Below are 22,333 nucleotides of genomic sequence, written 5' to 3' on the forward strand. Positions count from 1 at the left end.
TCTTTGTGTGATGCCACAGTTTGATTTACTCTATTAATGATTTACGACTTGCTGTCTTAATTAATCCTTACATAAACTACAAACACCAGCCACTGTTACAACTGTTCAAGACTACTCTCTCAACTAGCTCAGACCGATTATACTAAATAGGTGAAATGTAAGTCACCATGGACCTGAATCCCTCTCCCGAAGTATTGGTGAAGAAACTCTACAAATACCCACATAAATACATTAAGACGAGGATAAATAATCAGTGATACAAAAAATGTCTCGCTTAAAATAATAAATACATATCATTTAGTCCAATGCGATCCTTACGTTACGGAAGAACTCATAAATTAACTTCTCTGAAATAAGCTTACGCGCGGGCGAGTTCCGACGGCTCACGACTGGTCTAAAACACCTCAGCATGACGCGCTGCTAACACTACAGCATCTCTAAGACTTACCTTCAAGTACATCATTACCAGCTTATCAGTCCCTCGGTTGGCAGTATATTGCACTGTCATGCTTAAAACAGCTCTAAGAGAAAGGCTCCTGCTCACGGACCTACTCGGGGCTGCGGAAGCAAGAAGGGAGCTGCTAGGGGAGACAAATCCACTAATACTGTTGGCACTCGAGAGCACAGTAACACTGTCCCGTCAGAAAAGTGAGGTAATGGAGAGGGGAGCGGGGCCCGCCGGCCGCCGCCCCGCTACAGATGCGTGAGCTTGGGCGCCTCCTGCATCCGTCCCTGAGAGGTGTGGTGAGATGAAAGGTCCGTGTAGGTAGGGTGGGGGTCGCAAGGTCCGTGGTGGTGGCCGCCGGGGATCTGGGCGGCGCAGCTGTAGTCCACGCTGGCGGAGGAGGGGTGCTGCAGGTGCCCCAGGTTGAACATGGGGCCTGAGGCCGGCATCGAGTCCACGAAGTTGCCCCCCACGTAGACGGGGCTGCCCTGCAGGCTGGGGTTGGCGAAGCCGCCGCCGCCGCTCTGCATGGGGTGGGGGTCGTACTCCGCGCCCGCGTAGCGCTTCTGCTGCGGCAGGCAGCTGCTCAGCGGCGCCGTGTAGGCGGCCAGCCCGTACATGCTCTGCTGGGACTTGGCGAAGGAGGTGGGCGAGGGCGCGTCGTAGCTGAGGCTGTTGACGCCGGGGAGCTGGCTGGAGTAGCCGACGTGGTTTGGGCCACTTAGAGGGGGGCTTCGATCCGGGGACTGTCCGACGGGGGAGTGCATGATGCCTTTGGCTTTCTGGTCCTTTTTGTACTTCATCCGGCGGTTCTGGAACCAGATCTTGATCTGCCGCTCGGTCAGGTTGAGCAGGTTGGCCATCTCCACGCGGCGCGGCCGGCACAGGTAGCGGTTGAAGTGAAACTCCTTCTCCAGCTCCACCAGCTGCGCGCTGGTGTAGGCTGTGCGCACCCTCTTGGAGGCCGGCCCGGGGGGGCTCTTGTCCTCGCAGCTCTCTCCTGCAGGGAAGAGGCACAAAGAGACATTGGCCTCCCCCGAAAGACACCTCCCCCACTTTCTCCCGGGGTCCCTCGGAAAACTGCTATCCCCTCTCGCTCTGTCGGCGCCCAGGGAGGGGGCGCAGAGGGCCTGGAGGTGGCCTCCCACTCCTCCCTGCCCGACATACACACCCTCCCGCAGCTGCCTCCCCCCAGAGACCACCAGCGGCCGCCCGTCCAGGAGTCCCCGGACCCCGCCCCCAGCCTGTCCCACCTGCAGCGCCCGGCAGGGCTGGGATCCCCCGCGGGGCGGGGAGGGAGGGGGGCGATGGCAGCTGGAGGAGTTGGGGACAAGGCGCGGAGCCAAGGGGCTCAGGCCGAGGGGTTCAGGCCGAGGGGTTCAGGCCGAGGGGTTCAGCCCGGCTCCCCGGGCGACCAGTGGGTCGGGGCGCGGGTGTTGGGCTACCTGGGGGGGCGCAGGTGCTTTTCTGCTTGGAGTTCTGCCGGGACTCTTTCATCCAAGGAAATATCTGCTTGCTGATGGTGGCGCTGGCCGAGCCCGAGGAGTTGGGGCCCCCCTTGGCTTTTTTCGGAGGGGGCACACTGGGAGGGGGGTTGGGCGGGGAGGAAGGCGGCAGGGCCGGGGGCTGATGCTCGCCGATCCCCGGGGGCTGACTGCCCCCGGGGCCGCCCCCGCCCGGCCGCATGCAGCTCCCGCTCAGCTCGCTGCCCTTGTGGGCCGGAGCGCGGCCGGGCGCTGAGCCCTGGACGGAGCAGGCGGAGCCGGGGTACTCGCCGTCCAAGCCGGCCTGGCCGTAGGGCTGGTGGGCCGCGCCGTAGGGGTAGGCGTCGGCCTTGCTGTAGGTGTAGCCCCCGAAGAGCCCCGCGTTGTCGTAGTAGGCGGCTTTCTGCATCCTCTGCTCTGTGATCGCCGAGGCCCGCGGCCCCCGCTCAAATAACATTGACCGCCGCCCCGCGCCTCACGTCGTCGGCCCGGGCCACTCGCAGCCACCTGGGGAGGGAAACAGCAGGGACACAAAAGAGACTTTTAGCGGGGGAAACTGGCGGGTAGCGGCCGGCACGGGCCGGTCCCGGCACCCCCCGCACCCCGGCACCCTCGGCCTCCCAACCCGGGGAGGGCTGGGAGACATCAAGGAAGGAGCAGGGGGACCCAAAGAAGGACCAAGGGACAAAAGGGGAGGAGCAGGGTCGCCAGGCAGGAGTCAGGGCAAACTGGGCCACACCAGGGAGAGAGCAGAGTACACCAGGGAAGGACCGGGGCACCGCAGGGAAAGAGTCATCCGAGAGCGATGGTGCAGGGGGAAACAGGAACACATTGGCGGGACTTCATACAGGCCACCTTTTGAAGCATTTTAGGGCATGCTTTATTTGCTTTGTGTTGCCTTTGGACCGTTCCCGCTCGAGTTTGGCTGGATCGGACCCCACAGCTGTGGGCAAGGGCTCTCAGTGAGCAACTGCGCTGGCTGGTGTCCCTGAAGACCCACCGGCCCATTTCGGCCGAGTGCACCCGCGCCCCCCGCTCGGCACGCGTGCGCACGGCTGTGCACGGTTGACATGATGGATGGAGCCCGGGCTGCGGCCGGGCAGAGGCAGAAAAATCCCGTCCCCTTTGTAAACCCGCCCTTCTTCTTTCCCCGGATTCCTCCAGAGTTAAAGTATAACCGGCGCCATTCACTCCCTTCACTTTGCACTATAAAGGAAGTCGCAGGTCAGCTCCTCTATTTTAATTCTGTGATGAATTAAATTCCCTCACCCAACGTTTCTCGTCCCTTTTATTTGTACCCAGTAGAAAGAACCTGAGATATTTGAGATAATTTTTAGAGGGTTCTTTTCTTTTTTCAGCCTGCAAACTTATGGCTCTCCCCTCCCCGCCCCCCGGCTCCCACATGAGGCTGCTCCCACCGAAAATTCACGGTCGGTCCCCTTAGGGCAGATGTTTTGAGGCAGAGTGCTGTTACCTTTCTCCATGCTGCTCCCAAAACTTCTCTGCGCTTAGTACAAGATGGAAACTGTTCTGCAATTTTGGTGCGGATTTTTAATATTCCGTGCTCTTATTTTTCTTGTGGGATAGGGGTTTTCTCTGACAGTTTTGGTAATTTTGTAAATTAGCTCATACTTCACCTGACAATCTAAGTCTGTAACTCAACATATCTTAAGACTTCCTTGTATTTCTGCAGGATTTAAGCCTACTAACATACCAGAGAAAAGTAGCTAGAAATCTTTCAAAGGTGTCCGACGATTATGGTTCTCCAGCCTATACTTAAGCAATACTAGGAGAGTACTCCTCTTTATCTCGCAAGTACCGTTGGTCCTGTCAAGTACCGTTGATCTGTTCTCTGCAATTAACCGGGAAACCCATCTCTCTAAGACAAAATAACCTCAGCGAGCTGCGATCCACGGCCGCTCTCGGCGGTTTATCCCGTGTCACAAACGGCCGGGGTCTTTTTCTTTCCTAAACAAAAGCTCGAGATGATCTGTGAAGCTGACGGAAACGGGAACTGTTTTCCTCTACTGGAAAATTTTAGTTTAAAAAGTCTATAGAAATGGACGGTGGTGATAAAGATGAGTTCTAATACTATGTGATAATCTTGACTAGTCTTGGAAGTAGTTTTGGCCAAAAACTTCGTTGCTGTTTTCCCACTTCTATCATCTACATTTTCGGGACCGGTCTGGACTGAGGACTTTTGTTAGCACAACACTGCCTTAAGCGTAGGCTTTTATAAGCCTTGTGAAATATAGTTCCCAAAAGAATACACAGAATCTTAAGAAAGAATATTGCTGTTAAGCTGTTAAAAGCCTTATTTCTTTTCTGAAATACCAACTGCTTGTGAACTCTGCTTGAACCTAAAAAGGAGGCTATGGGCCATAAATCACATGGACAATGCTCAACTGTTGGTGGCTCATCTTTAGATCTTAAAAAGAGAGAGAGGGAGAGAAAGAGGGAGAGGGAGACCTATCCAGGGTTTGATTTTCCACGAGCGAAAGGCCTGGGGTGATGTTTTTATAGGTAACACCAAAGCGGGGGCTCAACACTTGGTGGTTTGGCCAGAAATAGCCTCCAGGGGAAAAAAAAAAGTGACATCCAAATGGTGAGGCCGAGCCGTGGGAGGTGGGCTCGGAGGCACCGAGGGTAGGAAAACGCAAAGTATCCATGTCTGTGTTTCAGATTTCCCTTCCTCCTCTCCAGAAAGGTTAACCTCATCTGAACTGTTAGGCGTTGCACATGATAATGGGGCTTTTTGTCCTGCCACTGGTTCCAGTGTCTTTAGGGGATGCCGACCCTCTCACGGCTCTGCCTGGAGAGCAGCTGGAGCCCAAGCGTCCACCCGCGCGTGTGCGTGGAACCCGGCTGGCCCAGGCTGACTCCGGCCCGGCACTGCCAGCCGCTTTCCTACAGACACTTTCATATTAAGCAGTTCTCTACTAAAACTTCCACTACACTTAATTCTGCTTCGGATCAATATCTAATATGATACCGAATAAATAAGAGGCGGTGAGAGCGGCCAGCGAAGCGGTTATTAAAGCAGCCGGAGCTCTCAGGGTGCATATCAATGCACCTGTCATTGCGGTTGTAACAAAATTTATGACTGCTAGCGCCGTGGCAGTAAACGCTCCGGCCAGGAATGAAAAGGAAAACACTTCCCAAGCCCCGGCACTTTCAGAAGTGCAAAGCAGCCGGCGCGTAGGAGGGAGCCCGGCAAAAGAATCCCCTGCTCGGCACGTTTCCCGGCCGCCGGCCCGGGGCAGCCCTGTATATAAGGAAAGCGCTGGAGCCGCCGCCGGACCCGGCCGCAAGCAGGGCAACTGGGTAGCCGCCGCTGGGGCTGCGCCTGAGCCGGGGGATGTCTCGTCTTTGAGGGCACTGAGAGCACTGGGGAGCACGAAGGGGCCCTGCGAGACACGGAGCGGTGGCCGCCGTGGGGCCTGTTAAACCAGCTGCGGAACCCTCCCAGGGAGCCACCCGCTCCCCGCCGCTGGGCCAGGCCTCGGCTGCTCCCCAGCCGGGCTCGGCTTCCGCGGAACAGGGGCTGCTTTCAGCGGGGCTTTCTGCGGGCCGTTCTTTATCTGACGTGTGCGGCGGCGTGCCCCGGGTGCCGCCGCCGGCGGGCTCGACCGAGCGGCTCTCCCCGCTCGGCGGGCCGGTGCCAGGGCCAGGGCCAGGGCTGGGGCCGGGACCGGGACCGGGCTGTGCTCCCTGCGACTGGCCTGTCGCGATAGGGAAAGCGAGAGATGGATGGAAAAGGAAATTTAGAGAACTCACCAAACTTACGTTTTTTCTTGATTTTTGACTTTAACTGTGTGAGTAGGATCTTCAGGTTCCTTTGGATAATCCGTGGGCACGGACCTGCAACAGAAGTGATAACTCTCAGTGGAAACTGCTTTGTTTTGGACTTTCTTCCTTAGGACTTTGTTAATAAATGCACATCTCGTCCGCAGCCTTTCACCGTGTCTTTCCATCCGCGTCAGATCTTTTACCAGACAAAGGGCAGATGTTTCTCTTCATTTATTAATAGCGCCTTGAGAGAGGCGGGGAGCAAAAAACTGCGCAAAATACTCCGGTTGCGGGTCGGACCCGGGCAGGGCGGCCTGCGGCAGCCGCTCCGACGGGCCCCGCCACCGGCCGCAGAACCGCGCCTGTCTCCCCGAGCCCCCAGTCCAGGCCGGGCCGGGGCGAGGGGAGGCAGCGCACGGGGGTACGGGAGCGCCTTTCGGGGGAGCTGCGGGCACCTTCGACGGTCACAAGCGCGTCTCCCGCCGCCCGCACCCACAGCCCGCGAAGAGTTCAGCGGAAACGAAGCTAGCGCGGGTTTCTCTCCATTTCTCCCCCCAGATACCGAGTAAGACAGAGAGAAAGATAAGCGAAGAAGCCCCAGCATTGAAAATGCGCTGCAAACATTTGCGTCTCGAAATGAGTATTTTGCCTTTGTCTGTGCAATGTGTCGATTCAGGACTTTAAGAACTTTAGAGTGCCAAAAAATCCCCCACAAAGAAGCCCAGGTCATTATAAAGACGATATCTAGCCACCATAAGCCTTTGAAATGACCTTTGGCTCATATAGCAATAACTCACCACTTAATGAACAACCAACGGAAGCGCCTCCGATAGCTCACAACACAACAGACCTTACAACTTTCCACCAAGTCTTCTCTCTCCCTAACCAAACTCAGTAGGATGCTACATTCCCCTTCCAAATCACCTTAATTTATGCTGGCAAACTGAAGTTAGGGAAGTGGAGCTTCATGATTACACATGATGCTCGCTCAGGTTCCTGGCCCGGGCCTGTCCCGGTAACGTCTTATATAATGTATTCACGTGGGCGTACGTCAACTTTAAGTGCTTTATTTTTTTAAAGAGAATTCATTAGAAATAGCACTTTACACGGTGTATGAAGGCAACCTAAGGTGGGTTGCACCTTAGCCCCTGAGCGGAGAGATCATAATATTGCAGACCAAGTCATTGTTAGCCGCTCTTGATTAACACGGTAAGTTTTCATTTTGTGCCTAATTAATTATCGACTTCTCATCCCTTTCCGAAGCAGCTTCTCAGCCTCACAAGCAATAGCATTCTAGCTCTAGACATGCTTTATTTAGCCAGAGCTTGGCCAAATACCAAGACTTCCACGGCCGCAGGAATAACCCCCAAAGTTCGTACTGCGGAGAGAGGAGTCTGGGCACGCTGGGGTTGTGCTCGGCTCCCAGCGCTCGGCGAAGACGTTGCCGGAGCTGAACCCAGGGAAATCTTTAGAATTATTCAGGCGTGGGACCAATATAGGTATTATTGAAATTTTAGGTGAAGTTATAAGTGAGTGCTTCCATCGAGCCAAATGAAATGCTGCTTGCAGTAATTGGATTCAGCTGACTAACTTGGCAGGCCAGCAGCTTGGAGGCATACAGCTAAGAAAAATGTTCAGTGCTTTTAACTTCTGATCGAGCAGAGCAACATGCAACATAAAATAAAAATAAATAAATAAACACCCTAACTATCTCCTTTTCCCCTGCTCTCCCACCCTGTTCCTTCGGGGCACTCCGACCCCCGCCGAGGACTTGCCCGGGTGACTCGGGGCGGGCAGGGTCCGTTCCAGCTTTACACACGCTCCTGCTCGACAGCACAACGCCGGGCTTTACGCAGGGGCTTTACAACAGACATAACCGAGAGTTCACCCGGGCTCCAGGCAAGCCACCAGTCAGTAGAAACAGGCATTCCTGGGAGAGTCGGGCTAGTTACAACAGCCCAAGCAGGAGCTGAGCTGTAAGTGTACGCGGGGAGGCTGTGTGGTCGCTTCCAGACCCCCAGTCCGCCCAGAGAGGCACCGGTCCCCCCCAGGCATCTTCCCACCGTCTTATTGATCAAACCACACAAACGCAGGGCAAGAAACTTCTCGGTAGATAAATATCAAGCCGTGCTTCAAATAGCATGTGTAACTCGAAGGCATGAGCACACCGGTAATAGCAGTACTAAAACAACTGCGGAAGGAAAACAACAGCCACTAAGGAGCACGAATGCACGGCCAGGGAAAAAGGTTCGGGAAGACACTTGGCACGAATATTTAAGAGACCCTATGCAGGGGCTGCATTACCGATGAGCCTATTTTAAACCGCCCTTTACAAATCAACGCGGCTACCCCCTGCCCGGCTAACCACGGCAACGCATTAACGTGATGCTCAATCTCACTTTGGCAACGGGAACATCTAGCAAAGTTCTCTCCCTCGTTTGTTTACTTATTTGTAATTCCCTTCCTGAAACCACCAGAAATTGAGGAAAGGATAGGGTTAAACGTATTCCTCTAGCTTTTGGAAATGAGTTCACTTTTTATTTAAAGAACATAGTAAAAAGAAGATACAGCTTAAAACGTTCAAGTAGGTGGAGACCACTCCATACGTTTGCCTCTATGGGCAGAGATTGCAAACAAATTCCAGACCATCTCTGAGCAAAGGAGATAATACAGCCCCTGCGGTTAAACGTCCCATTTTGTCATGCAGTTGCTTACCTGTGTATCAATTTATCATAAACCTGGGTTCCTCACTTTTCAGGATCTGCGCTTGCAGTTCTTAGAATATATCCTTCACCCTTTGTCTGCAGACAATACTCTCCTAAACCTGATCTTGCGGTTTTACAAATATTTCCATACACCAGAATTCCCGATAGAACGAAAACAGGCTCAGGCTCAACTACCAATAAAAGAGAGCGAGTGGAAATCGGAATTTGTTGGGCTTTAAAAAAAAAAAATCAACACACAACCCTTTAGCCATCAGCCTCCTGGAACCAACGACAGCAATTGGCCGGCTCCTGTTTTGTTTTGGTTTTAAATCGTGCGGCCATTGATGAATTTTGGGGGCGAGCAGGAGAAATCCCTTTATAATCAGAAATATAGGCACTGCCTTAAAATACAGGCATATTTGCCCACGTGATCGCAGAGCAGCGCGCCGGGGCCGAGGCTGGCGCGCTCCCCGCGCCCCCGCGCAGCGGGGCTGCCGCGCCGGGCCCCGTGGGGCGGGCGGCCCCCGCGCCCCTGCGCGCCCGACCGCGCTGCCCAGCCCGCTCTCTTCCCGCGCCGCTCCGCCGCCGCGGCCCCCGCACTTACGCGCCCCGTGGGGCTGGCGGAGCAGAGGAAAAAGGTGAATTCCGCGGGATGATCCCAGCGCGCAGAAATTCCCAGCGGAGACAGAAGAGGTATTTGGAACCGGCTGCGGCCGGGAGCATGTGCCGGGGGCAGCTCCGCAGCAACGCTGCTCTGGCGGACAGGCGCTGGGGCCCACTGGCTTGCGCGACTTTTTGCTTTCTCCTTCTCTGGACCGGGAAGATGCGGGGCAGCGGGGATTACCCCTGTCTGGAGGCTAAACAAGCGCTGGGAAAAAAACCCTCTGACATTTGTGCGTGTGTGTGTCTGCCCTGAGCCTGCCTCCCTGCTCTGTGTGTATGAAGAGACATGGAGCAAACCCTGTGTATATCTGTCATGTGTGCCCACAAAGCTCCCCAACAATACCAGTTAGGCAAAAGGAAACAAATATATATGTTAGCTTCTCTGTTTGATTTTTTTTGTAACATATCTGTAGCTATAAATACACCACACCTAATCTAACATCTGCTATGATTTCATTACCATCCAAAGCATGGGGATGTGACAGTAACGTATTACCTTACAATACTAACCGTAAGTGCATTGTAACATTTATCTAAATTACATTGCTTTTCCTGACTTTGCAAACCAGTTATAAAAAGATTGGAGTCCAGTGATGGAAACGTAAGTTCAATGTAAATTATTGTGTACGGCTTCGGATTTATAATCCTATATTTCTTCGAAATGATGCACTTAAATCTCCCCTCAAGTAAGAGGTAATGGTTCTTTATATCCTTTTCAGTCAGCCATATATTTTGGTGTCTGGGTAGTTTTGCCGAGCCCCCCGCGCTCGCGTGTCTGTGTGTACATACAGCAACCCCTACACGCACAGCGTGTTCTGCATACTTGTGTACATGCACACAAAGCCGAACATAATTCTGGCCGCTGTTTAGGCGTTTTGGATGACGGAGAGGTCTTTAGCTTCCTACACAAAAGTGCGAGGGAAAAAGCTGGACACCAGCAAAGAACACGAAGAGGATTCAGAAGAAAATGCCTTTTTGGAGGGCAGTTCGGAACCCCCGGAGAAAGCCTCACAGCCCTTCGGTGTCTTTTCAGAGTCTAGTGCTTTAAAAAAAAAAACCAAAAAAAACCCAAAAAAAACCAAACCACACAAACAAACAAACACAGCAACAAAACCACCAGAAAACCAAGCAAATTTAACGTGAAAATGGAGGACGGCTGAAAGAAAGGAGCACCTTCACCACCACTGCCAGAATTAAGATATTTTAAAGGGGACTGAAAAAGTATTAAGGAAATGTTAATCCTTTGGCTGGTGGGACTCCAGCTTTGCGCGAATTTGTCTCCAGTAAAGGATCTAAGACTTCTTCAATCGGAGCATATGTTCATACAGCAATAAAACAGAAAGATTTACAGTCTCCGCCCGCCCCCCAGCAGCCTCGCACCCTTTCAGGAATTACTTATGATGATTTATAACAACAACTCCGGCAATTGTCAAACTGATAAAATAGCCCGGGCTATATGCGAGAATAAACGCTCTTATGAAAGGGTTGCGATTTATGTTCAGGTCCATTTTACTGCGTGTCTTGGTGGAGTTTAGTTTCTTTCCCGGCCCAGTAAGATAATATAAAACTTCATTGATAAAAATGTAGGAGTTCTTGTGAAGTAGCAAATCTGTTCCTTAGTCACTACCACAGCACATAAACATTTGTCATCTTTGAATAATTGAATTAATGTGTTATTGTTTGAATGTATAATTCATAACATAGGAAACTTTGTCTCTGCCCTGCCAACGAAACGGAAGCAATAAAAAGCTACAATCTAGGGTTTTTAGAAATTACTCCAGCAAGGGATAATAAAGAATATCCTGTTTGCAGAAGGTATTTCCATCTGACTGGGATTTCACAGAGAAATCTCAGTCTCGTCCGTATTCTATGGAGTTTATAGAGAGTGGCTTTGTATAAAAACACAAACGCTATTTTTTCCCTAGTCCGGGCTATTGATCGGGGACTTGCAAGCCGGCATGCCCACTCCGGGGGCTGGATGCGGCCGGACTCCCCCGCAGCCCCGCGCCGGGCGGCGCTGCTCGGGCGGCCGGGGCAGGAGCGGGCAGGGCGGCCGGGGCAGCGGGGCCGGAGCCGGCCTTTGTGCGGGCGGCGGGGGAAATGCGCGCCCGGCGCTGGCTCCGGGCCCGCTGTCAAAGACGCACGGCAAAATTTACGACCCCGCTTGAGAAAAGCTGAGGGCCTTCCCCCGCCGGTGGGACCGGGCAGCGGCTGCCCTGACAGCCGCATTGTTTCCTCCGCTTCGCTCCGCGCCTCCCCGCGCAGGCAGCCACGGCCGGAGCCGCCACTCCGGGACGCGGTCTGGCGATCAGCCTCCCTGCTCCGCGGCGCTCCGCGGCGCTCCGCGCTCATCCTCTTTCCCCCGCTCCCTGGGAAGCAAAGGTCATCGCTTGCGCCCGGTCCGGTTCCCGGCCGCTGCCGCGCTGGAAATCAGGAAGCAGCGTGCCCTATTTGTCAAGTGTTTGACAGCTGAGTTCATTAAGGCTTAAATAAGGAGGAATAAAAGTAAAAAATATTTACGTACCGGGCGTCTCTTTTTCAGCAGCTACCAAAGAGCTAGGTGTGCAGGGAGAGGGACTGCACCCTTTGTATATTATATTCTTGGGATCTCTTCAGTTTTCAAGTCTGATAGAGTCCTTTGCTTGGCAGATTAATGACGACTCCGTGTTTCTTAAGGGACGTGCTGAATTAATTATTTCGCAAATCACGTGGTCAGGACTTGTAGAAATCTATTCTTATCATCTTCCTTGCACTTTGAAATTCTGCCTGTTATGACTGTTCCTAGCAAGATTATTTTGGTCTCTAGGCTTGAGGGAAAATGAGGAAAAAAAAAAAAGGAAAAAAAGAATCAGGGAAAAGGGCTAACAAACATGGCCGTTGGAAGCGGTGTGGCTCTGCACCGAGAGGTCCCTATTTACTGTACTGTACAGTAAGTGGGGTTTGCTATTGACTCTGCCTTTCCTCTTCATTCTTACCTTAACGACTAGTGGTGATATAATATACAGAACTGTATTGATGTATCGAGAGTAACAGGAGGAGCCATTAAACAGCAGAGAGAGAAAGTATAATCACAATATATGCCTCAATATTTAAACTTAGCGAGTGTGTGCTTAGAAAGGCAACCTCAGGCTCCCCTCGGCGCACTTGGGCAGTAAGGGCACATGCTTTCTGCTGCGCACCCTGCTCCCTGCCCGGGCTGAGCCAGAGACTGTATTTTTGGACTCGTGCCTTGACCACGCTCCAGGAGAGGACAAGCCCTCACTGACAAGTACTTATGACAAAAATAGTGCAATCGACTTCTCGTGGCTAGTTGTATCTGTTATTGTCTGACGTGCTTACGCTGGGAAGAAAAAAAAAAATGCTTGCCATAGGTGCATGGGAAAGTTTAAAGTCTCCAAGTTGTGTTTTCTTGTAGTCTTTCTTTTGTATCCACTGTCAAAGTGAGGGTTACTGCTCAGGAAAAGCTACTCTCTGCACTGCAATTTCAAATTTCCATTTCTTTATTTAATTGATTCTTTCCAGGACTCACCTAAAAGACACACATCTGTGCGGGCATCGAGGTGACTTCAGGTGTGGCTCCTTGCCTCCTACTACACATGCAGAAATCCAGGAGTCATTCTAGAAGGGCTTGTTAAATGCAAAGCAGCAGCAAATGGATGACAGGCACTTTTAACTGTAGCCCAAAAGTAAATATAGACTCCAGCTTGGCCCAGAGTCACACCATTATGGCTGAGGCAAACAGCAAACCTGTTCAAAGGGACATTTGGAAGGATGCTATGCAAAGTCACTCGTCTTTTAACACTGTAATGATGGGAGGGACCAGAATTTTCACAGAAGAGAGACCCACCTTGTAAGAACTGCTTGCTGAAGGTACAAACCAGAATCTATTTTGCTACACCTTTTATTATTTCAAAACTATGTGGAGGGCTTACATCAAAACTACAGGCGACAGTTAGTATAAATAACGCTTTAATCAATGGCAGCAAAACATCAGCAAAGTCTATAAAAAGCATCACACTTTAACAGAGATGAGAGCAGTGCTGGACAATGCGACCGTTTAACAAAGGCTCCAATGCACAACGTTCACCCGTGATAAACAAAATTAATCAGCTTCGCTTCATACACCAAATAACTCTGGAGGAGGGTTAAAACCATTAAAAAATAAACCTCGGGTTCTTTTTGCACGGGAGATAACGACCAGTGGGTGCTCCTGGTCATTTTTACAGACATTCCTGACCATTCAGAGCATTGGCACTGGAAGCTATTTCTGTTTGGTACTCTCTACCTTCACTTCGCGTATTCTCCGATCTTACAGTGCAATTACACCTATGTAAACCTACAGGGCTCCAGCCTCGCTCAAATGGGACTTGCAAACAGGGTTGTAAGAGCTGTGCCTGCTGAAGCCAACACTCGTCCTGGAGTTATTAACATTTCAAAAGACAATGAGACAAATTCTGCTAGCAGCTACACGCCTGTTTGACTTCAGTGGGCGGGGGAAGGAAATTTGGGAGCAGAAGTTGGTCCTTTAACTTCGGGAGCCATCTCGGTTGATTAGAAGCACAAAGCAAGGATTTACTTATCCAAGGCCATTATTTTCCAGAGCTGTACCACAGATGCCAAAGTTGGTAGCTCTCTCCCGAATAGCACTTTTGCCCTGCTCCCAGCCTACTTATCAGGCTTTAAGAAAACAGTGGGGTTCCAGGAGGAGGATTTTCAAGAAGAGTAGTTAGAGGAGTTTTACTTCCTCACATCCTTTTTTCTTCTTTATTTCAATAGATACGTATGAAGAGCAAAAAGATGGCTTTGAGCAGCTCTGGAGAGGAAAGGCCACTACTGCAGGAACGTGGTGTAACAAAACTTGAAAACTTGTCTCAGGAATTCCCTCCTCAAGCGCTGCTGCTAGCTGCTCTCCATGCTAGAGAAAGGGAAGGGTAGTTTGGGTCCAAAAGGTTAAGGGTTTAGAGGTCACTCTTCCCGGCTGAAATACAACTAATCGAATAGAAAATTTGTCCTCTGGGTGAACCTGTTCCTGCAATTTAGCCGAACTTCAGTAAAATACCTTTTCAGCTTCTCAACGTGAAGGCGTCAGAAAAAAGACGTCTTTACTATGTATGAACTCGGTGCTTTTTGTCATAGAAACAATGATGCGAATAATGCGGGAATATCCATCTTTAATATCACGACGTGGAGATATTCAAGTATTGCCATGTGCAAGTCTGAGAACTGGGCTAACCCTAAGGAAGAACAAAGAGTTTTCTCCAGGCTCTAAAACAAAAGACCAAGTCTTAAAGACACTTTGCGGACTTCAAGGGATGAGAAAAGGACAGAAATTAACTGCTGGCCACAGTTTACGTTGCCGAATACACTCTTGTTGAAAAGCTCGCCTTTTATTTTAGAATTAATTCAACCCCATTTTGGCCAGTGTTTTCGTGAGCGAGCCCAGAAAGCTGTGAGTTCTCAGTGGGAAGCATCCAGCCTGGAGAAGGGCACGTTAACTCACCCCCTGCTCTTTCCACCTCCCTTCAGTGTTTGCTATGAGTTTCCTTCTTTGCCACTTTTCTCTTTAATAAAAGGATCACCTCGTTACAATTTTGACTATGTGGTCCCTCTCCTAGGCTGCCCTGAGGGTACAGGAGATAAGGGCTGAGCTTTAAAACTGCCTGAGCGGAGGTGTAAGTGGCTCAGGGAGCTGGTTTGGTTTGGTTTCGTAGTTACAGAGCACTAAAACTTTGGCAACCAGCAGTCAGGGACAAATTCGTGGGTATTAGATCAGCTCTGCTCCCATCCAAGGCTTTCGTGTTTCTTGAAAGCAACTTGCTGAGATTTCCAACCATTGCAGTCATGTGTCATGGTTTGCTTAAAAACAATCACTGTTCTTAAAAAAAAAAACAAAAAAAAACAAACAAACACAAAACAACACAAAAAAATCCAGCCAACCTTAAAAAACCCACCCAAACCTAAAAACTAAACAAACCAAAGCCACAAAAACTCAAAATAAACCCAAAACAAAACAAAGCAGCAACCCACATAGACTATCTCTCTCTCTCTCTAGCAGAAAAGAATTTTAAAATTTGTTTGAAAGAATGTGTTCAGCTTTCAGCTTTGAATGGCTCCGTTTATATCACATTATTTTTTCAGTCTGGGCTGCTGTTTGTTTTTGTGGGGTTGTTTTTTGTGGTCTCCCCTCTTTCTTTTTTCTTTCTTTTTTTTTTTTTTCTTTCCATTTTAAAATGAGGTATCGATGGTTTAAAGCACAGCTCTGAGCAGAGCAGACTTTGGAAACAGATTTCAAGCCTGTTAGCTCTGGATGGCACACGGTAAGGAGCAGGGACGCTTTTCCTATTCACAACGAAGGAAATTTAGAAGAAAACGGGGTGGGGGACAAGAAAGTTGTGTACGTTCAAGACAAGTAAACATTACATATGTGTTCATGAGACTGGGAAGGAAAAATACTGTATTTCAGCTCCCCTTCCTCGTTTTTGGTTTGACTATTTTTCTTTTTGTCTTCTTCTATGTAACAAATAAATAAATACATTAACATTACCAGAACACAAAATAACCCGTTTTCACTTAATTTCTATGCACACCTTCTGTGACGTTATGGAAATGAGCAAGTATTTTCATTACACCGAGAAAGGTAAAGCAGTACAAAAAAAAAAGTTCACAATTACTAGTCTTTATGTTCAAATAAAAGACTATGCTATGAATTTCCTGTCCTCAACTTGCCCAAAATACATCCTCCCGAAATTGCATGGGATAAAAAGACAATTAAAAGTATAAATCCCATAATAAAGCATCCAATCTTCACTTTAGAATTCAAAACTGAAACACAGGACAGTTTCATTTTCAATGATTTATTATTTTTTAAGGACAGAAGGTCTCATTTAATATTTTCCCAATTCCCACTGCCTGCATGATGGTTTGTTTGGTTGGTTTTCCCTCTCTCTTTCTTTCCCCTTTTTTTGTTTTCCTTTTTTAGGTTGTGCTAGCAGAGGCAAATAAAATAAAGTCCAAAGTAGCGTCATTTTGTCTCCTTTGTACAACAGTACCTTAAAGAAAGATGACAGTTTCTCGTGTCCTTAGCTGCTACATGCAGGTTCTGCTTGGGCAGTGTCAGTTATGTACAGTACTGGTCAGAAGCGAAGGATGAAATGGAAAATTTCACCTCTTCTACAAAGTTGTCAAGTCAGTCTGATGGTCCTTGGAACCAGTTTGTAAATGGGGGTTTGAACCAGAGGAAGAAGACCTGCCCTTCGTGTTGGGCAGTTTGTGATCTTTTTTCCACTTCATTCTTCTGTTCTGAAACCAGATCTTGATCTGGCGCTCAGAGAGACACAAAGTGTGGGCTATCTCGATACGGCGGCGCCTGGTCAGGTACCTGTTAAAATGAAATTCTTTTTCCAGTTCTAGGACTTGCTGTCTGGTGTAAGCTGTGCGGGAGCGTTTAGGTTCCCCTCCGTTGTAATTGGGATTCACTGGGAAAAAAATACGGAGAACTTTTACAAAGCTAATCTTGACTTGCCGGTCCGACTTTACAAAAGAAAACCTTATGAGCTGCGAGCATGTGGCCGAGCTGGATTCGTCCCAGTTGCTTACAATGGCCGGGCTGCTTTCCCCCTCGTTTGAGGCAGGCACTACGGGCACACGCAGCTAGGTAGGGTGGGAGCCTCTAGAAGGCTCCTAAAATGGAGTTTTATCTTGCACGGCAAAGCCCCGCATGGCCAACGGCCTATTTCCTCAGCAATAAAAATTTATGGCGAGTGTAATTGGCCACCTCGGTTTAAAAAGCTCGTCCACGAGCCTGGCGGGGGCTCGGGAGAGCGCCGCTGAGGACGATCGGAAGCAGGGTAGAAGAGCAAAGTAAGAAGAGGATCCTTACCCGAGTTAACATGGACTTTCTTCATCCAGGGATAAACTACTGCTGGCTGCTTAACTGCGGAGCCGTTTGGGGGTTTGAGGGCCGGCTGCTGGCTGCAGGCTCGCGAGTTGGACATTGGAGGCGGTGGACAATGCTCTGCTGGGCCGGGGAAGTGGCTCGCCGGGCCGGATTGCTCCTGTCCGTGACCCCGCGGCTGCCCGGCAGAGCCCTGGGCATTGCTACAGCTAAAGGGCTGCTCGCTGTAGTTTGACCGTGGGTAGAGTCCCTGGTGCTGGAAATCAGAGCCCTGCGAGGCACTGTAGTACTCGGCCCCTTGCTCGCCTAAGTAGCTATTCTGCAAATATTCCTCACAAGGAGGAAATTTGGGATCCACATACTTAGAGTTCACCATATACGAACTCATGGCCATTAATTTCTGAAGGTAGAAAATACTAATTTTTCTCGTGTTGTCTTTTTTTCCCCTGCCATAGAGCCCTCCTACTTGCTGTCAACTGAATAAAGTTAGGCGGGCATGTGACCGGCCCGGCCAATGGGGAGCCGGGCGCCCACCGCCGCATTTCCCCGCATTTCCAGCGATTCCACTCAATAACATCCCTCTAACCGAGTGACCCCCCTCTCCGGCGGGCCGCACCCGCAAACCAGGTACCGGAGGTGTAGGGGTACCCCGGGGCGGCGGCCGCTGCCCTGCCCACAGCCTTTTGTCTGAGCCGGCTTCCCCCATCCCCGGGGGATGCTGCCCTGCCGTCTGATCTACTAGCCAGGATCGCCACCGGGGCTTGGTACCTCACTTTAAATAAAATAAGAAAAAGAATCGAAAGGAATATACAGAGAGATGAGCTGAAGCGGGGTTAAAAGGGAAGAAACTGATAAGCAGGCGAGGAAAAGAAAAGCCATCAAAGAAGAGGGTAATATGATGTACAATAGATCTGTCCTGTCTTTGTCTAGCAGAGGTCATCCAAAAGTTACCAGAATTTAGTTCTGCTGAATAAAATTAGGCAATCAGTAACTTCTCATTCACTTTCAAGCCTCAATATATACGTGTGCATACGTATGCATGCACAGATGCAAACGCCAACGTATATTTATAAACCTACACATGTATGTATGTAAAATCATGCAGATGGCAAGAAGGAGTTCACTTTTAACCACTAAAGTTCAATCAATTGAACTGGAGACGTCATTTAATTAGGTTAAAAATATCACGGGTTTAATGCGATAAATTCCGTCTTCATTCATCAATATCATTCCTGGAGCACAAGTAAATACATTCCAGTGAGGCGAATGCTGCTTTTGCTGCTGTCGTAAATATTTTGATGCGATCTGGACCCTTGACAGGGAAATTTTGCTAACGTCTGGCATATCTAGCTAATTTATGAGTATCTTTTAAAATACTCATGCACTGATTGGTAGATAATACCTTTTTTTTTTTTTTCCCCAGAAAATTTGTAACTTCTGGTGAGTTTAACTGTTTAAATTCACAGATTGTCACTGAGAGTTAGGTCTGAACGACAACTGAAGTTTTAAGAAACGTCCTAAAACCCAGCGAATAGGAGCGAGGCAGCAAAACTTTTATAATTTCTGAGTGTTCAGCACGCACATGCCTCTTGATTCCGCCAGTATTTTAACTTCTAACCATTTGCAGAAAGGTGAAGTTTTTGCATCGACCATATATTCCCCTAGAATCGAATCTGTGACTATATGAATATCACACAAATTCGGTTCTACAGGGTATATATAGACAACGTAATAACATTCTGTTTTCATCTACAATATAGCAGGTCTTTGCAATTCTCTTAGTCTCTTACTGTCTTCTGAGGAATGCAAACTATTCTGCAGGGACTCAATTCTGAAATACAGATTTGCAGGAAGGTAGGATTTCGGAAAAGATTCACGCTTGTTATTATTGCTGCAATAGAGCTGTAAGACCCTCCATCAATTCATAGCGACGAATTTCGCCTACCAAATTCTCAGAAAGACCTGCCGCTTTCTTTAAATTCTCTGCCATTTACGTTCTCGCTATGGAAAATGGACGTGGTCGATCAAATTGCGCTATTTAGAATAATAATGCTTAAAGTAATTTAGGAAGGAGTCTTTAAATATTTAGGCTAACACGAATCTGAAGAGATTCTCCATAATTAGAAATCCCCCCAAAATAAAAAAAGAATTTAAAAAAAATCGAAACAGAAGTAAAACAGCCGACAACAGAAACAGCGGTTGGTGAAAAAGATGAGGTTAAAAGCTGGAGTTAGTTGCTCTCGGGAAAAAGAGAGTTTCCAAATTTACCTTCATCCTATTATGCTGGTCTAGCTATTATCCCCGCGATCTGCCTGCGAGCCTCAGCCTCGCACCCTCCCAGGTTTTCCCCGCCGTAGCGTTTATGGTGAAGGGCAGGGCGAGAGGTCAGCCGAAATCATTTACAAACATATCACAAAGTTTCATTATTTTTACTTTGTCGACAGCGGCACACAGGAGTACAAAAGTTCATGAATTGTGTCTGACCCAGCTCCTCACTGCTGTCCTGCGGTCAACCTCTTCTCCTTCCACTATTTAAAACAGGCACCATAAGGACAAATAATGGTGCGGGTGTGATACATCCAACCACTGCGGAGGGCAGATTTGGGGGTGTTGCGCTTATCCGAGCGATGTGTACCGGGTAGTTTGGCTGGCTCCAACTCCCAGCTGCCTGAGATGAGAGATGCTATTTTGAAACGTCTGTTTTCTTACCACTGCGGTGGTGCCTTCTTCACAGCAAGTGCAACTGGAAACGACTTTATGTCCTTAATCTCCCCCCGGATTCTTCAAATCTCCACCCAGCTATTTTCAGCATCTCTCCCCGCTTTCTCATCCTTTCTCTGAGGGGAAGGGGGATACCCCCCCCGTGGGGGTTATTTAACCACCCGGCTGAACTGGCAGGGTAACTCTCCTCCGCCCCCCAAAGAGAGCTATGGTTTGGGGCAGCCCCCGGGAGCGGACAAGCCCGCCGAGGGCTGCCCAGGGAGCAGCGATGGAGCTGGGGAAGCAGCAGCTCCCCGTTCTGCTTAATACTACACATTTTCATATTTGTTAGACGCTGTGACCTGCGTTTCACCTTATTGCACGACTTGCTCAGACAGGTCAAAGCCAAAGAGTTATTGATGAACAAAAGCGTTATATATTCACCTCCTGTTCAACTGCCCATACAAAATACTTTTGATCTATCAGCCTTTTTGTATTCTGGTTCATAATCAGTATGCTAAATGTACGTTGGCAGAAAACAAGTAATCCATACATTTAGGGCCGGCCCTGGAATAAAATGCCAAGGGCGTCCACGTAGTGCAGGACTGAGCTATGGGGGGAGGAAAGTTACCTATGGAACACAGTTAAAACTGCAGCGCTGGAGGCGATTCTTTAGTTCGTATTTATAGGACTCGAAAACCAATATTGCAACGCAAGACAAAAAGATCAGGGGAAGCTTGGCACATCTAGTGAAATAGATTATTTATCAGGAAGCAGGGAGAGGAAGCGGGGAAACGCAAACAAACACACACGCAAACACTCCTCTCCTTTACATGCTCCCGGTCAGAGCGGGGCTGGCAGAAGCGGGAAGGGCAATGTACAACCTAATGCATCTCCAAATGTCGCAGGCTTTCCTTCCCTCTTTGAGAGACAAGCCAGTTTCAGCCTGGAGGACCAGGACCAATGCACTTAGCTCCTCACTGGAGCCAGAAAGGTTCAACAGCATTTCCTGGTGCACACTGATCTTCTGCCCTCCCCTCGGTCCCCCCTGCCGCAGCTCAGGCAGGACCATCTGGGATGCGAAAACCCCTACACTAAAAGATTGCCCTTCTAAACTCTGATACCCATTCCATTCCGTGCCTTCACAGCGTTTAAATCCACGTTAGAGTTTCCCTTGCCCCCAGACCTCTAGCACCAGCGGATCAGCTCTACCGCCCGCAGAACCCGGCTGTAGCTGGGCTGCCCCGGCTGGCCAGCGCTGCCCGCCCCTAGCTCCTGCCGCCTCGTTCACCCAGCCACCAGTCTGTGCCAGACGAGGGGAACATCAGAAAGCAGGCACAGCTCTACTTGGGATCCCGTCTGAAGAAAAGAGTGGGAGTAGCCAAGGTTATGAGGTGCTGGGATACAACGTGATCCGTCCGGATTCTGCACGGGGAGGCGCTGTACAGTCCCGCCGAGTTAAAATGGAAACGCTGCTAGTTGCATTGGAGTGCTTAAGCGCAGGACGACACCTGTACAGCCCTGTAATAAACCCCCAGGAGACCGCACATCTGCTTTTAATGCTAGCCAGGATTATGACATGGTACCACAAACGGACTCCACAAGAGCCTTCACATGCTGACATAGTCCTTAGTCCTTTTTTTTGTTTGGGGGGGGGGAGGGAAGGAGGGGGGGCAGGAGGGAGGGAAGCAATATTCACCAGGAATCATCGGTTTGTTGGTTTTTTTTTTTCAATCTGAAGGGAAGAACCAGGATTTTCAAACAACGGAAACTCTACAAGAAATAAAAGGTTACTTACTGTGGATGTTCTTCCATGCTGCCGAACCTGTTGCAATAAAAACGTTTGTTACTGTTGTATTCCACATACGGGTGATATTTCTGGAGAACAGTTACAAACCACGTTTGATAGATGAAGGCAGAAAGGAGCTGGTGGTAAATCCTGCAAGCAGCGGAGTGGTGGGATGGAAGCCCCTTCCAAATGAGGACCACGTTGCATTCAGGCAGTTTTTTATGAACACACGCTTTGCTTGTGCCTGGGGTGTGATCTTTCACTTTTAATATTCATAGTTTAAATTTTATACCGGATAATTTCTAAAGAGATGAAGAGCCAGACCTCCTTCTTTTACTGGTGGAAAGAAGAATAACAAAGGCCTTTTTTTGTTGTTGTTGTTGTTATTCTGTGGGAATCCAGTCACATTCAGATCACCTTTGCTAAACCATCACCCACAAAATACGCCATGCAGCATTATATCCGTGCCGAGCACAGAAAGACCTACAATTTTATTAGAATAAATATCTGATTACTCTAAGATACATCTCTTTTAAGATCACCTAATCAACCTATCAGTGACCACGACACATGCGTCTTTGTTTGCATTATAGAAGGGCAGATTTGACTTGAACTTTCCCTCAAATATTTCATTAAATATATTCAAAGATCACGTAAGGGAAACAAATCCACACGGTTAGTCTAATACTCCTGAAATGCGTCGTATATTTAAAAATAAATAATATTGGGGAGGGGGGTCTTTTCTGTATGTGATTTTTCAGCTCCTCTATTGCTTTTCTACAATATCTTGGAGAGTTGTTGTATTAAACACAGAGCAATTGCCTCGGTATCAATAGTTCACTGCATTGAGCTTCCCAAGACCTT

General features: G+C 49.3%; 2 protein-coding genes across 2 annotated transcripts in view; both read right to left on the reverse strand.

The window, feature by feature from the left end:
• Nucleotides 1–693: 693 nt before the first annotated feature.
• Nucleotides 694–22,333, reverse strand: part of HOXD3 (homeobox D3) — a gene marked incomplete at its 3' end in the record, with an annotated part of 28,968 nt that continues 7,328 nt past the window's right edge. The window contains exons 2-4 of the mRNA XM_082285513.1: nucleotides 5,707–5,790; nucleotides 1,891–2,436; nucleotides 694–1,445 (exon numbers count right to left, since the gene is read on the reverse strand). Of these exons, the coding sequence (XP_082141639.1) occupies nucleotides 694–1,445; nucleotides 1,891–2,386 (1,248 nt within the window). The 5' untranslated portion in view covers nucleotides 2,387–2,436; nucleotides 5,707–5,790. The remainder of the gene's footprint in view (nucleotides 1,446–1,890; nucleotides 2,437–5,706; nucleotides 5,791–22,333) is intronic.
• Nucleotides 15,925–17,374, reverse strand: HOXD4 (homeobox D4; the record flags this gene model as incomplete). The annotated part of the gene is made up of 2 exons (XM_082285228.1): nucleotides 15,925–16,561; nucleotides 16,966–17,374. The coding sequence occupies 2 exons, from the start codon at nucleotides 17,372–17,374 to the stop codon at nucleotides 16,257–16,259; spliced, it is 714 nt and encodes a 237-aa protein (XP_082141354.1). The 3' UTR covers nucleotides 15,925–16,256.

Source organism: Coloeus monedula (genome assembly GCF_965178545.1).
Source record: "Coloeus monedula genome assembly, chromosome: 7".
Classification (NCBI taxonomy): Eukaryota; Metazoa; Chordata; class Aves; order Passeriformes; family Corvidae; genus Coloeus; species Coloeus monedula.